We start from the raw sequence: 11,523 nt of genomic DNA, 5'->3' as shown, positions 1-11,523 counted from the left end.
CTTCATGGCTCTGCGTTATAGTAAGAGATAAGATACCTTTATTAGTCCCACGAGTGGGAAATTTCATGTTAAGGCTGCCGACCAATTGCCCGCAATGGCGGCGCCATCTTACCCTCCGACCATACATACATTACACAAAACATCACATGGGGAAGACGGGTCAGAGAGGTATAACAATGGAAAATGCACCACATGAGGAAGGATAAGGAGAAAAAAATAACTCCCCCCAGACTGAGCTCCAACAGGGAGATCAGTTTGAGAACAGAAAAAAAAACACCTCTGCACGAAGCACATGAAAAAACTCTTAATACACCAAAGAAACACATGACAAGCAACAGGGATGGGTAAATGGTGAGAGACAGCCAGTGTAGACAGTGCATCTGGGCCTGCAGCACATGCGCTGGTCTCCTTGATCCACCGTCAGCATCGGAAGGGAATAAGCGTCGAAGGCGTTTGGAGGGGGGGATGAGTGTATATCTGCATGTGTATATATGCGTCTGTGTGTGTGTGTGTGTGTCCAGAGTTCAGCTGAGACAGTGTCCTTCGCCCTGCCGAGCTAAGTAAACAGTCTTCCAGCCAACCCAGGTGGCCTTGCGTAGGACAGGAAGAACAGTCAAAGCACAGTAAATGAGACATTGAGTCTCAAAGGAACTACCTGTACAAAATAAGGTTCAATAAAAAATAAATATTGTCCCTACATTATAATCAACCCAGTGCTTTTTGGCCACTTAAACCATCTGTATTTACCTGCCTTCTTGGAAGATCTCTTTATAAAAAGACACTTTTAATATCGATAAGACTTTTTAGCTGAATAAATAAACATGACTGGTGCTATTGTGTTGTTTGAGGCTCAAAATGATTTGATATGATTGACACGTTTCACAGATTAGTGAAAAGTCATTTACAACAGTTTAAATACGGGAAAACACTTCAAGGGGAACCGGTGTATGCTTTTTACGCTGGGGCCCCCTAGAGGATCCCTCTGGCCCCTGCAGGAGGCAGAGGAACACCAATAAAGCGAAAAGGATGCTGCTCTTGAAAGCATCCGGAAGCAATCTCTTAAACGACTGCAGCTAAAGCCTGTTAATGGACGTCCTCTAATCCTCGGGTGCACTTTCCAGTCCGCAAGAGGAGCTGACTCACTCCCCTGTCACCTCCTACCTGGAGGAGGGCGCTCTTTATTCAGTTTCCATCCTCCGTGGAGAGGCTGTGGCGTGCTGGTCCAGGCTAGACGAAGAGCTGGGTACTTCTCCAAGTGCTCGTCATCCGTGCTCCGACAGGCCGGAGCAGCACTGTGAGCATCACCGCATCACATCCACTCGACATGGACTTCTCCATCCGCGCGGCCAACCTGGACGACTGCAAGGACATCGCGCGGATGATCATGGTGAGCGGACACGTGCACGTGCGCGCGTGCGGTCCAGCTGTGTGTATGACTCCGAGGACATTATTAAGTAGCCTGTAGTGGCTTACGTCAGCAGGGCTTTTCATAAACACGGTGTTGCTGTTATTATTAGATTAGTGAGATATTATCGGATGAACTGTGCTCGTCCTGCTCGTTAGTTTCAGGCTAATAAACTGCCTGTAAATGACATGTTTACTACCAGCTGAGCAACACTGATGTCTGGGATGTCCTAATAAATGATGGCAGCTGATGCTATTTTTGTTTATGTCCAGGAACTGGCAGAGTATGAGAAACTGGCAGAGCATGTGAAAGTGACCCAGAAAGGTAATGTATGTAGCGATGTCTCAAGTTTTTGCCTTGATTTTATCCGTAATGCTTAATAATGATTAAGAGTGTGTGGTTATTATAATGTAATTTATAAACTTGGACATAAATGTTTGGTCTTGCTTTATAGGCACATATATAATATCTTTAATCACAAATAAATTATTACATCGAGTAAAACCACGTTATTTGTTTTGGTATCATTTAGAAAGTCTGGGTAAATTAATTAAAGTTTTTAAAAGCAGCTTTATACACATACAGATTTGTGAGTGTGTTAATGGAGCTTTTATAACTACTTATGTCAGATTTTAATCCATGTTTAATTCAGGCAGTTGTCATTAGTTCAGTATTTTGTGTCACCACATCTGTTGTGAGGACCATCTATACTTTACAAAGGATTTATAAATGCCTGAAAAGGGGAACTTCAAGACTCAGTCTTTGGGAACTTTACAACACAAAAAGTCAAAAGAACTTTTTATTCAAAAATGGGGCGACTGTGGCTCAAGAAGCAGAGTAGGTCACCTACTAATCGTAAGCTTGCTGGTTCAATCCCCACCTGCTCCAGTCTGCATGCTAATCAGTTGCTCTCTGATGCAGTGTGAATGCTGCAGAAAGCACTTACATAGAAAAGCAGTGCTTGTATGAATGGGTGAATGAGGCAAGTTGTATAAAAGTGCTTTGAGTGTTCAGTTAGAGTAGAAGTAAGAACCAGTCCATTTACCAACATTGCTCATTTAATATTTGCAGAACATCAAAATGTAAGTTGGACCACAGTCTGAGATTGTAGAAGAGAGAAAGAGACTTACTGAGAAGCGAGAGCCACAGGGTATTTTAAACTAAACATATTGAAGCTTCTTTTCATTTAAAACCAACATCAATAAGGTTATCACAAAGCAATAGTGAATATATCACAGAGCATCACAAACAAGTGTAAACACCATAAACAAAGCATCCATCATATTAATGTGTCAGAGTCCCCGGGCCATGGGCTCAGGGCTTTGTGTTCCTCTAAAGGTTTTTGTGTCTGTATTTAGTCTGGCTCCTTTTGTATATTACTATGATTAGTAGTCTTCCTTGAGTATTTTATTATATCCTTTGTAGTTTGTTTATATTTTAGTTGTCTTCTGGGCTTTGCATTATTGGGTTATCATCATTTGTGGTCCCTGTCTGTTCTCTAGTCATGTCTCCATGTCTGTCTACACTATGTTTGTGCTCCGTCTCTGCGGTTGTCTAGTCTCCCTGTTAGTTGCCTCAAATGAGTCTTGTCTCCTTAGTCGGTCATGTCTCTGTGTTTCTTTGCTTTTCTGCGGCAAGTCATTATGCCTTGAGTCTGGGTTTCTGTCTCTGTGTTTATGTTTCCTGTCTCATTTTGTCAATCTCTCATCCTGTTCAGTTTCACTTCCTTTGGTTCTTTAGATGGATTCTGTTCAGCTGTGTTCCACAGGTGTCTCCACTCCATCACTCTGCCCTTTGTCACCTCGTCCCTCATTCCCTCTTGCTGTATGTCCCGTACGTTCAGTGTCTTCTGGGTAGTTTCCTAGTTAGTAAACTAGCATCCTAGTATCTGCTTAGTTTGAGTTCTTTTGTATTTTTGATCCCTGTGAATCCAGCAATAAACCTAAATTTTGAGTTCAGTGTCACTTCTGAGTCCTAATCTTGCCAGCTACACAGCAACATATGACATAATTTGAGAATGCAGGAAAATGTTTTCTGTCTTTTAGAATTACTTCTGTTCATTCCTCAGGTTCAACTTTCCTCTCGTTTGCAGTTAGTTGTTGTCAGTTAGCTATCTTTAGTCAGAGAAGTGCTCCTGAATTAAACACATAAGTTGTCAGCTGCCGAGCCTGTAGATGTCTATGTGTCCCCCCTTGGCTATAGCCCCCGAGATGAGCACTGACCACAACCAAACCAAGCCAGTCACACTGAACAATGTTACAGGCAGAAGAACATTCTCCTCAGCTTCAGCAGACTCTTTCACATCTGTCACATGTGCTCAGGGTGAACCTGCTCTCATCTGGGAAAAGCACAAGGTGCGAGTGGTGGACCTGCCAATACTGGTATTCTATGGCCAATGCCAAATAGAGGCCATTGAACCCTCAAGCCTTCCTTGTGAAGTCTGTTTGTGATTGTTTGGTGAGAAACATTCACATCGATTACCTGCTAAAGGTCATTGTGCTGCTCTGGCATCCTGTTCCACTTTGCACAAAGGAGCAGTTCCTGGTCCTACTGATGGGTTAAGGGCCTTCTATGGCCCTCTTTAGCTCTGCTAGAGTAACCGCCTGTCTCTTGGAGTCCATGCTCTTGAGACTGTGTTGGGAGACACAGCAAACCTTCTGGCAATGACATATATTGATGTGCCATCCTGGAGGAGTTGGGACTACTTGTGCCACCTTTGTAGGGACCAGGTATCGCCTCATGCTACCTGTAGTGACACTGACCCTAGCCAAAGGAAAAACTAGTGAAAAAATAGTCAGAAAACATGAGGAGGGAAAAATATCAGTGGTCTCCAGCTGTCAAACCATTCCTGCTTTTTTGGTTAATTGATTGGTTAATCAAATCTCTCAACTCTCTCTGATTGGTTACAAACTTTGACTCTCATTTCTCGCTCTCTTCAAATAGAGGTTCAAATTGTGTTCTTGGCCTTATAAAAGTTAGTTGGACATATCAAGCAGTGTAAATGTTGGAAAAAATCAATGTTATTATTTATTTAAAAAATAGTAAACAATCTTCTTCTGCAGCTGTAAAGTCAACAGTGTAACAAATAAGCCAATAAAAAAAGACATTTTGATTAATGCAGATTTCAGCTGCTTCAGGGGAACTCAGCTGTGGATGTGAAAACTACCAAAGGAAGTGCAATGAGAATAAATACACAGAGTATGTAATGTGGACTTTATCGTCCAGATGAAAAACTCTTCTAACCAAAAAATAAAGTTTCTGTATCAAGTATAGTTTGGTGTTCAGTTATATTTATCTAAGCCCAGTAGATTTTATCACACTATAATAAAGTATTTGTCTGTGAGCCATTTGTTTCTACCACCAGGTAACAGCTTTTCCCAGGAAGCTTCATTCTAAAATTAGGAACTATGGACCTTTGAGGAAAAACCATTGCACTGTATTTTCCAACAAAAGGTCAAGAACTGGTTTTAAAGCTCTCTCTTAGCTAAGATTACATTTTGATAAAAAGCCTCAAACTGTTAAATGCAAACTGAATTTCCCCTTGTGAAAACACCGTGTAACAGTATCTATAATTTCTTTTCAGACTTGGAGCAGGATGGCTTTTCCAAGAACCCGTTCTTTCACGGGATCATCGCTGAGGTGCCAGAACAGCACAAAACCAAAGAAGGTGATCATGTTACGCCCAGTTTTCTCACACACTGTTGCGATCTACTGTCTAACAGCTGTAACCCGGTTACTGACACAAACTTAAAACTGATGGGTGACGACCCGCTAACAGTAACAGAACCTTACCAACGGAGAGAGCGAGCAGGAGAAACAAAAAGGAAAACGCAGGAGTGAACTGTTGAGGTATATCAAGTAAAGCCAAAAGGTCAAAAACCAAGCTAACTGTAGACTCAATAGCAAGACTTCAGCACTATAAGATACAAAAAGCTAAACAAGTTTAACATTTTATATATTTTTGTATAATTACTTGTGTCGCACTAACTGGAAAACGGTAGCTACACTTAACACAAACATTAATTGCCATATAGCGTTCATTTACATCATCCTGCATATTTATTACTCATGTTACCTAATGTAGCAGCACACAGCACATGTACCCTCCCTCCTTAAACACTTCTTACATAACAAAGTTGAAGTGCTTTTCCTAAGAATGCAGTAATTAGAACATTATACGCTCTGCTGCCCAGCTGTGCTTTTTCCTTCCATGACACGGGCCTTTTTCCACACAGTCACCGCTGTCCACTATCTGAAGGCTTCAACTATCAGAGGCTATACTGAGAAGTAGCTACTTATGTCTTGGGTCTCATTAAAGTTGTGCTCCGCTCTCATCAGTGCTGCTTTGAGCTGCTGAAAAAATTCAATAAATCCATGAACTGTCCAGAACCAATCAGCAGAGAAGTTAGCAGCCAAACAGTTTTGGACTCAGAATCATCAGATTCATCAAGTCACTAGAAACATGACTCCAGATGTTCTGCTGCCTCCAAGGAACCAAAAACAAAAAAGAGAAGTAATAGTGGTTAAAATGACCTAACCAGCCTCACCACTGGGAAATGTGAGGTTTCATTTATAAAGATTGTTGCACATTAACTGTGAGCAGCACCACGACTCATATCACTTTTTTCACTGATGTGAGGGAAATGATACATATTTATGTGTTTACAGTGTAATGTAAAGCATTATGCTGTTAATAATCACTGTGCTAAATGTTCAGAGTCATTCACTCAGTGGGAAGGAGCACCAAAACGAATACACAAATTTCATGAATACTGAATTTTGCTTCTTCTAAATAACGTTTATTTTTACATGCTCAAACTGTTTTCTTCTTTCAGGGCACACAAAGATCGGCTATGCACTTTACTTCTATTCCTACAGCTCCTGGTCAGGCAGAGCCATTTATATGGAGGACCTGTATGTGATGCCTGAGTTCAGAGGTACAGTACAGCCTCTGAGAAGATGTCTCATCATCACTGTGTCCTTATATTTGCAGGAAATCTCAAGTAATGCACATGATCTGTCTTTCAGGGAAAGGTGTCGGTAAAGCACTAATGAGCAAGGTGGCACAGGTGAGTGAAACGTGAATAATGGAGAAGGTAAACCTTGAGCATTTTCCTGTTTTCAGTATTTGCAGGAAAATATGCTGAACAGTGTCTCAGAGGCAGCATGCAGAAACAGCTTCCATGCTACATCTACAGCAGTCATTCCTGTCTTCCTTCTTGTTTTTGCTCTCCTGTAGCTGGCTCTGGCTGCTGGTTGCCACCAGCTCAACTTCACCGTCCTGGACTGGAACAAACCATCGATGGACTTTTACCTCAGCCAGGGCAGCTTCGATATCACTGCTTCCATGGGCTACCACTGCATGCGCTGCGAGGGGGAGGCGCTGGAGCACCTGGCTCAACCTTAACCCAACCCTCATGACCTTTCGTGACCTTTGCAGCCATGAGGTCAGGCCACACACTGCAGGGATGGAGCACCACTCAGTGGCCTCTTTCCAAAACTTGACAAGCTGATTTTTATTGACTGTTTGCTAATCCCTGCCTTCCTTAACATTCTAACTTTAAAGCCATTTAGCAATGTGTTGCATATTAACTATAACATTTTTCACCATTTTTATGCAGCAAACGTCACCTACATGTTGGTAACTAGCCTTTACTTTACGGATCACTTAAAGTTGGTAGAAACACACCCCTACCACAGTATAATATTTAAGAGATATAACTTTTAAAATACCTGTCATTTTAATGGAGAGAGACAGAATACATATCACATAAGAGTTCTAAACGGAATTGCATATTTTCATTGACTGAAATAAGTATTTGATCCCCTACAACCCAGCCAGAATTCTGGCTCCCACAGATTGGCTGTGTGTGGCACACGGATTACAGTCAACCAATGAATTAATGATTCCACATTTCAGTCTCTCCACCACCATGGACAAGAACAAAGATCTGTCAAAGTCAATGTCAGGAACAAGATTGTAAGCTTGCACAGGAATGGGATGGGCTACAGGACCATCACAGATAGAAGACATAAAAGAACCATCAGTCAGCCTCAGCCTAGATCTCCATGAGCTGAGGATAATCATGAGACAGGTGGTAGACCAGTGCACTATTAAAGATCTGAAGGCAGTTGGGACCACAGTCACCAAAAACACCATTGCTAACACACTACTCTCTAATGGACTGAAATCTTACAACACTTGTAAAGTTCTTCTTTTCAAGAAGGCCTGACTTAAGTTTGTCAGCTGAATGATTCAGTGAAAGCTTGGGAGAAAGAAAATCAACTCAACCTGCCATGTTTGGAGGAAGAGAAATGCTGAGTATGACCCAAACACCACCATCCCCACAGTCAAGCACGGAGGTGGAAACATGCTACAGCTAAAGGTACAGGACCACTTCACTGTACCATGAAATCTTGGACAAGAACTTTGTTCTCTGAGTCAGAACACTGAAATGAGTCATGGATGGGTCTTCCAGCAAAAAACCCCAAAACCCACAAAGATAAAAGACCAGTGTTTCCCAACCTTTTGGAGCCACAGCACATATTTCACATTAGAAAAAGCACAGCAAACGCTACCAAACAAAAATGTCACGAAGAGCATATTGATCATTTTCCCATGCACACCAGGTATAGTGGAATTGGCTCATTTGTCCCCAGTATACCTCTTTCTTTTTTTTTGACCACTGCAAGGGCCGGAATCTTCTCCAGGACCCAGATCAAACTGACTACTTTTTCTTTTCAGATATTTATCTATTGCTATTGCGCGCTGCGTGGTCTCACAGCATGACTATCCGGTTGTTCAGTCTGACGTCACTAGCCGTGTCTGGGCCTAAACTCCGCTGCAGGTCCATATATCAAACGATCACTATGGCATTACTGAGAGTTGAAAAACTGTCTAAAGTCTTTCATCTTTAATAAAATGATCAGCGTTCTGCTCTACCAGGTGTAACAATTGAGTTTAACATCCAGGCATCGATTAAAACGGAATTTATGACATTTAACGGAGTTAGAAGTTAGCAGGGAGTTAGCTCACTAGCTTCTATCTAAATACAATATAGCATGTCCTGACTGCGGGGTTTTGGAAACAAATTAAAACGTACAGCTTTCTTATCAATTCCAGCATAAATGAAGACAGAAAACTAAACAGCAGTGACGTTTGTAGGGTTACTGAAGTTGGGCTAGCTGGTATATAATGATGTGCTACGTGACCGCTAGCGACACAGCTATGTTAGCATAATATAAACAAGCTAACTTTTTTTCCACTCAATAAAAGTTAACGTGAGTGTTCTCGGTGGTCAGGAACAAATGTAATCGCATGGCAGGATGCTGTAAAAGGACCAAACTTCAGCCAGGAGAACAACTGAGATAATCCATCCACAATACGAGGTTAGCCATTCATATACTGCTGCATGGGCTGGGCTGTAGTTACATCCTAAGGTTTTAAAAACTGAGCTTAAATAAATGATTAGTGGTAATAAAAGCCGAGGGAGGTCAACAGTGATCACTGACTGTTTTAGGAGCTTTTTGAGATCAAATAGAAGAAAATACATAACATTAAACATGTTAACAACACAAAAGCCATATTAAACGCAGACTACTTTAGGCCCGGAAGTAGGATTCGTCGTGTCATCACTGAACAACCGGATTATGTAATTTCTTCTTCGTCTTCTTCTGTTTTACTGACAGTTGGCAACCCATTTAATTAGAGCAGGTAGTTGTACTGCCCTCTAGTGGAAGACAATGTAATTGTTCTGCCTGTTACTCAGGCTGATCGCTTAGAGTACTAATCAGGTGGAACCAGATAATTTTCCACAGCACGCATACCTATGTGCCGCGGCACAGTGGTTGGGAAACACTGGCCTAGACAATCTTCAAGCAGCAGATGGATGTTTGGGTGATATTTTGTCTCTCTCCATTAAAATGAAACTACCATCAAAGAGACTATTAATTTCTTTGGAAGGGAGCAAACTTACAATTCAGCAGGGGATCAAATATTTAGTTCCCCCACCATATATGAATAACATAAAATTAATTGTCTGATTTACACCAATATTACACATACTTCAGATGATGTTTTGCACAGTTAGTGCCTATAGAATAATGACACAATGCCTGAATTTCACTATAAACTTGTGAAACGTGAGGCTCTCTGGTCTTCTCCGGTACCTGTTGACGAGCACTGGAACAACTCTGTCTCTGCACTGTGGAGAAACTGGATAATCACTATGCCGGGCAGGGATTTAGCCAATGGTCATTTACTTTTATGTTGAAAAGAATATGCAGTGTCAAGTGTTGGAATGGGGAAGAAATGCGTGCAATACATTTAAAAAGTACAATACAGAGACACTGAAGCTGTTTTGTGTTTGTGTGACGTGTTAAGAATTGTGTGATAAATGATGAAACATTTAGACAACAGGGTGTGATACATGTGTATGTAGTGACATTTTAGACAACTTGTGACCTAAGGTATAAGATATGATCTGAATTTTGTTGGGGTTTTTTTGCACAAAGATCCTCAAAAATCTTATGCATCGCAACACTAAGACATATGTTCAGTGTACGACTGTTTTAAAGGTTTTTTGTATCGTATCCCTTTAAATTTACTCTAACGACAGCAACCAAAGAGTCAGTCACCTCTGCCTCTCGTCTTCCAGATGAGGAGCGCTGCGAAGCTGTTGTGAAGCACAGCGTTGGTATTTGCACTGTTTTCTTCTTTTTTCTAGCTGTTTATGTGTATTGAGGTCTTGTGATGAGAGTGTACACTAAAGGAATCAGCTGGACTCAGACTAAAACCTCCATCTTTGCAGCCAGACGTGCGGGACTGGTTTCAAAGACCTGGACGAAGCCTCGAGTCAAACAAAAACAATCCATCTGGTCGTATTTGAAAACTAAGAGAAAATCTTGGACTGGGCTCAGTGCACGTCTTTGAACCTGTCTCGCTAAAATGAAAGTGGCGTAATTCTGGTCTGCACTTCTGTTTTATATTCAGTCTCAATTTTTTTTCTCTCAGAGAGGGCTTCTTTCCAGCACTTTAATGAAAACAGGCTGAGCTGGGGGTTATATTTGGTTTGTTTTCTTTCTTTCTAAACAAGTAGAAACCGCTGACCGTTCTTTGTTACTTTTTGCAATTTGCATTTACAAAGTAATTCACTCTGGAATGCATGGTATTTTATTTTATTTAGTTAGTTCGCTATCCATCTTTGGGACATCGAAATATTGCATGTCTAATGTGCAAAATCTGCAGCCTAGCTCAGTTTTACAAAGTAAATCTTTGTGCTGCTACAAAGTGCATTTCCACAAAAATCCACACAGAGTCCAAGGGATCACGAGGGGATCATTATGTCTTATCTGCAGCTTCCCATCAGAATTTCAGACCAAGTGCTATAAATTATTCGGTCTCAAACTGTTTTCCCAACATGGATTTCCCAAAGCACTTCAAAATCAAAGTTCAGCCCGTGTTCCTGTCAGTCACGACTGCAGTAAATCTCAGAAGAGACGCTTTGTGCATAAAACAGAGAGCAGCAGCTCACCAGTTTAATATTTTTTAAAATGTTTCCTCAGTTTTTAGTGTGTTGAATGTGTGTGTGTGATTACAACACTGTGTAATAGCAGAGGAGGCAACCGTGACGCATTCTCATTTCCACGGCTGTGCGGCCGTGTTATCCAGTGTACCATAAGAGCTCATATCAGTGTTCCCGGTGAGGTCGGTGTCTTTAATGTCCTCATATTTCCAATGTCGTCTGTGAAATTACCGAAAATAAAAGTTGTGTGGAAACCTTGTGAATTAAGGCTTTTCGGGGCATTTTCGACTTCATCCACTGAGTTTTTAAAAAAGAGCTTCATGAGGTGCATAAATTCCCTCGGCTCACAGAGGAGCAGTAAATTCCTCAGCTGAAGTCAAAACACTGAAAAGAAAATCACCAAAAATGGATCCATAAGTTTTTCATCTGATATTCGAAGCCATGAAATTGCCACAAAAGGTAGATGCTTGAATTTTGGGTCATTTGCTGTGTGTAAAAACAAACAATGAATAAAACACTCAACATGTACGAGAGTCAGTGGTTTCATGCTGTGACTGTCTTGAAAACCAGAAACTGTCCACCTGTTGGTTTGAT

The 11,523-nt window shown here is 41.3% G+C and overlaps 1 protein-coding gene across 1 annotated transcript; it reads left to right on the top strand.

Moving 5' to 3' along the window:
• The first annotated feature begins 1,057 nt into the window (after positions 1-1,057).
• Positions 1,058-11,414, top strand: sat2a.1 (spermidine/spermine N1-acetyltransferase family member 2a, tandem duplicate 1). Its single transcript, XM_085399362.1, has 6 exons — positions 1,058-1,387; positions 1,678-1,729; positions 4,989-5,072; positions 6,241-6,342; positions 6,434-6,474; positions 6,645-11,414. Exons 1-6 carry the CDS (start codon positions 1,325-1,327, stop codon positions 6,810-6,812), a joined length of 510 nt encoding a protein of 169 aa, XP_085255488.1. The 5' UTR covers positions 1,058-1,324; the 3' UTR covers positions 6,813-11,414.
• Positions 11,415-11,523: the final 109 nt, after the last annotated feature.

This window comes from Rhamphochromis longiceps, linkage group LG3 (assembly GCF_057381845.1).
Source record: "Rhamphochromis longiceps isolate RC_006_pf linkage group LG3, R_longiceps_female_GT1.1, whole genome shotgun sequence".
NCBI classification, from domain to species: domain Eukaryota; kingdom Metazoa; phylum Chordata; class Actinopteri; order Cichliformes; family Cichlidae; genus Rhamphochromis; species Rhamphochromis longiceps.
This window is presented reverse-complemented; position numbering and strand designations above follow the sequence as displayed.

What these genes read in the sequence shown, in the direction of transcription:
- sat2a.1 (XM_085399362.1), top strand. Translation starts at nt 1,325, where the DNA reads ATGGACTTCTCCATCCGCGCGGCCAACCTGGACGACTGCAAGGACATC. An exon ending in TGTGAAAGTGACCCAGAAAG is followed by an intron (nt 1,730 to 4,988) that starts GTAATGTATGTA and finishes ATTTCTTTTCAG; the next exon opens with ACTTGGAGCAGGATGGCTTT. An exon ending in TGTGATGCCTGAGTTCAGAG is followed by an intron (nt 6,343 to 6,433) that starts GTACAGTACAGC and finishes TCTGTCTTTCAG; the next exon opens with GGAAAGGTGTCGGTAAAGCA.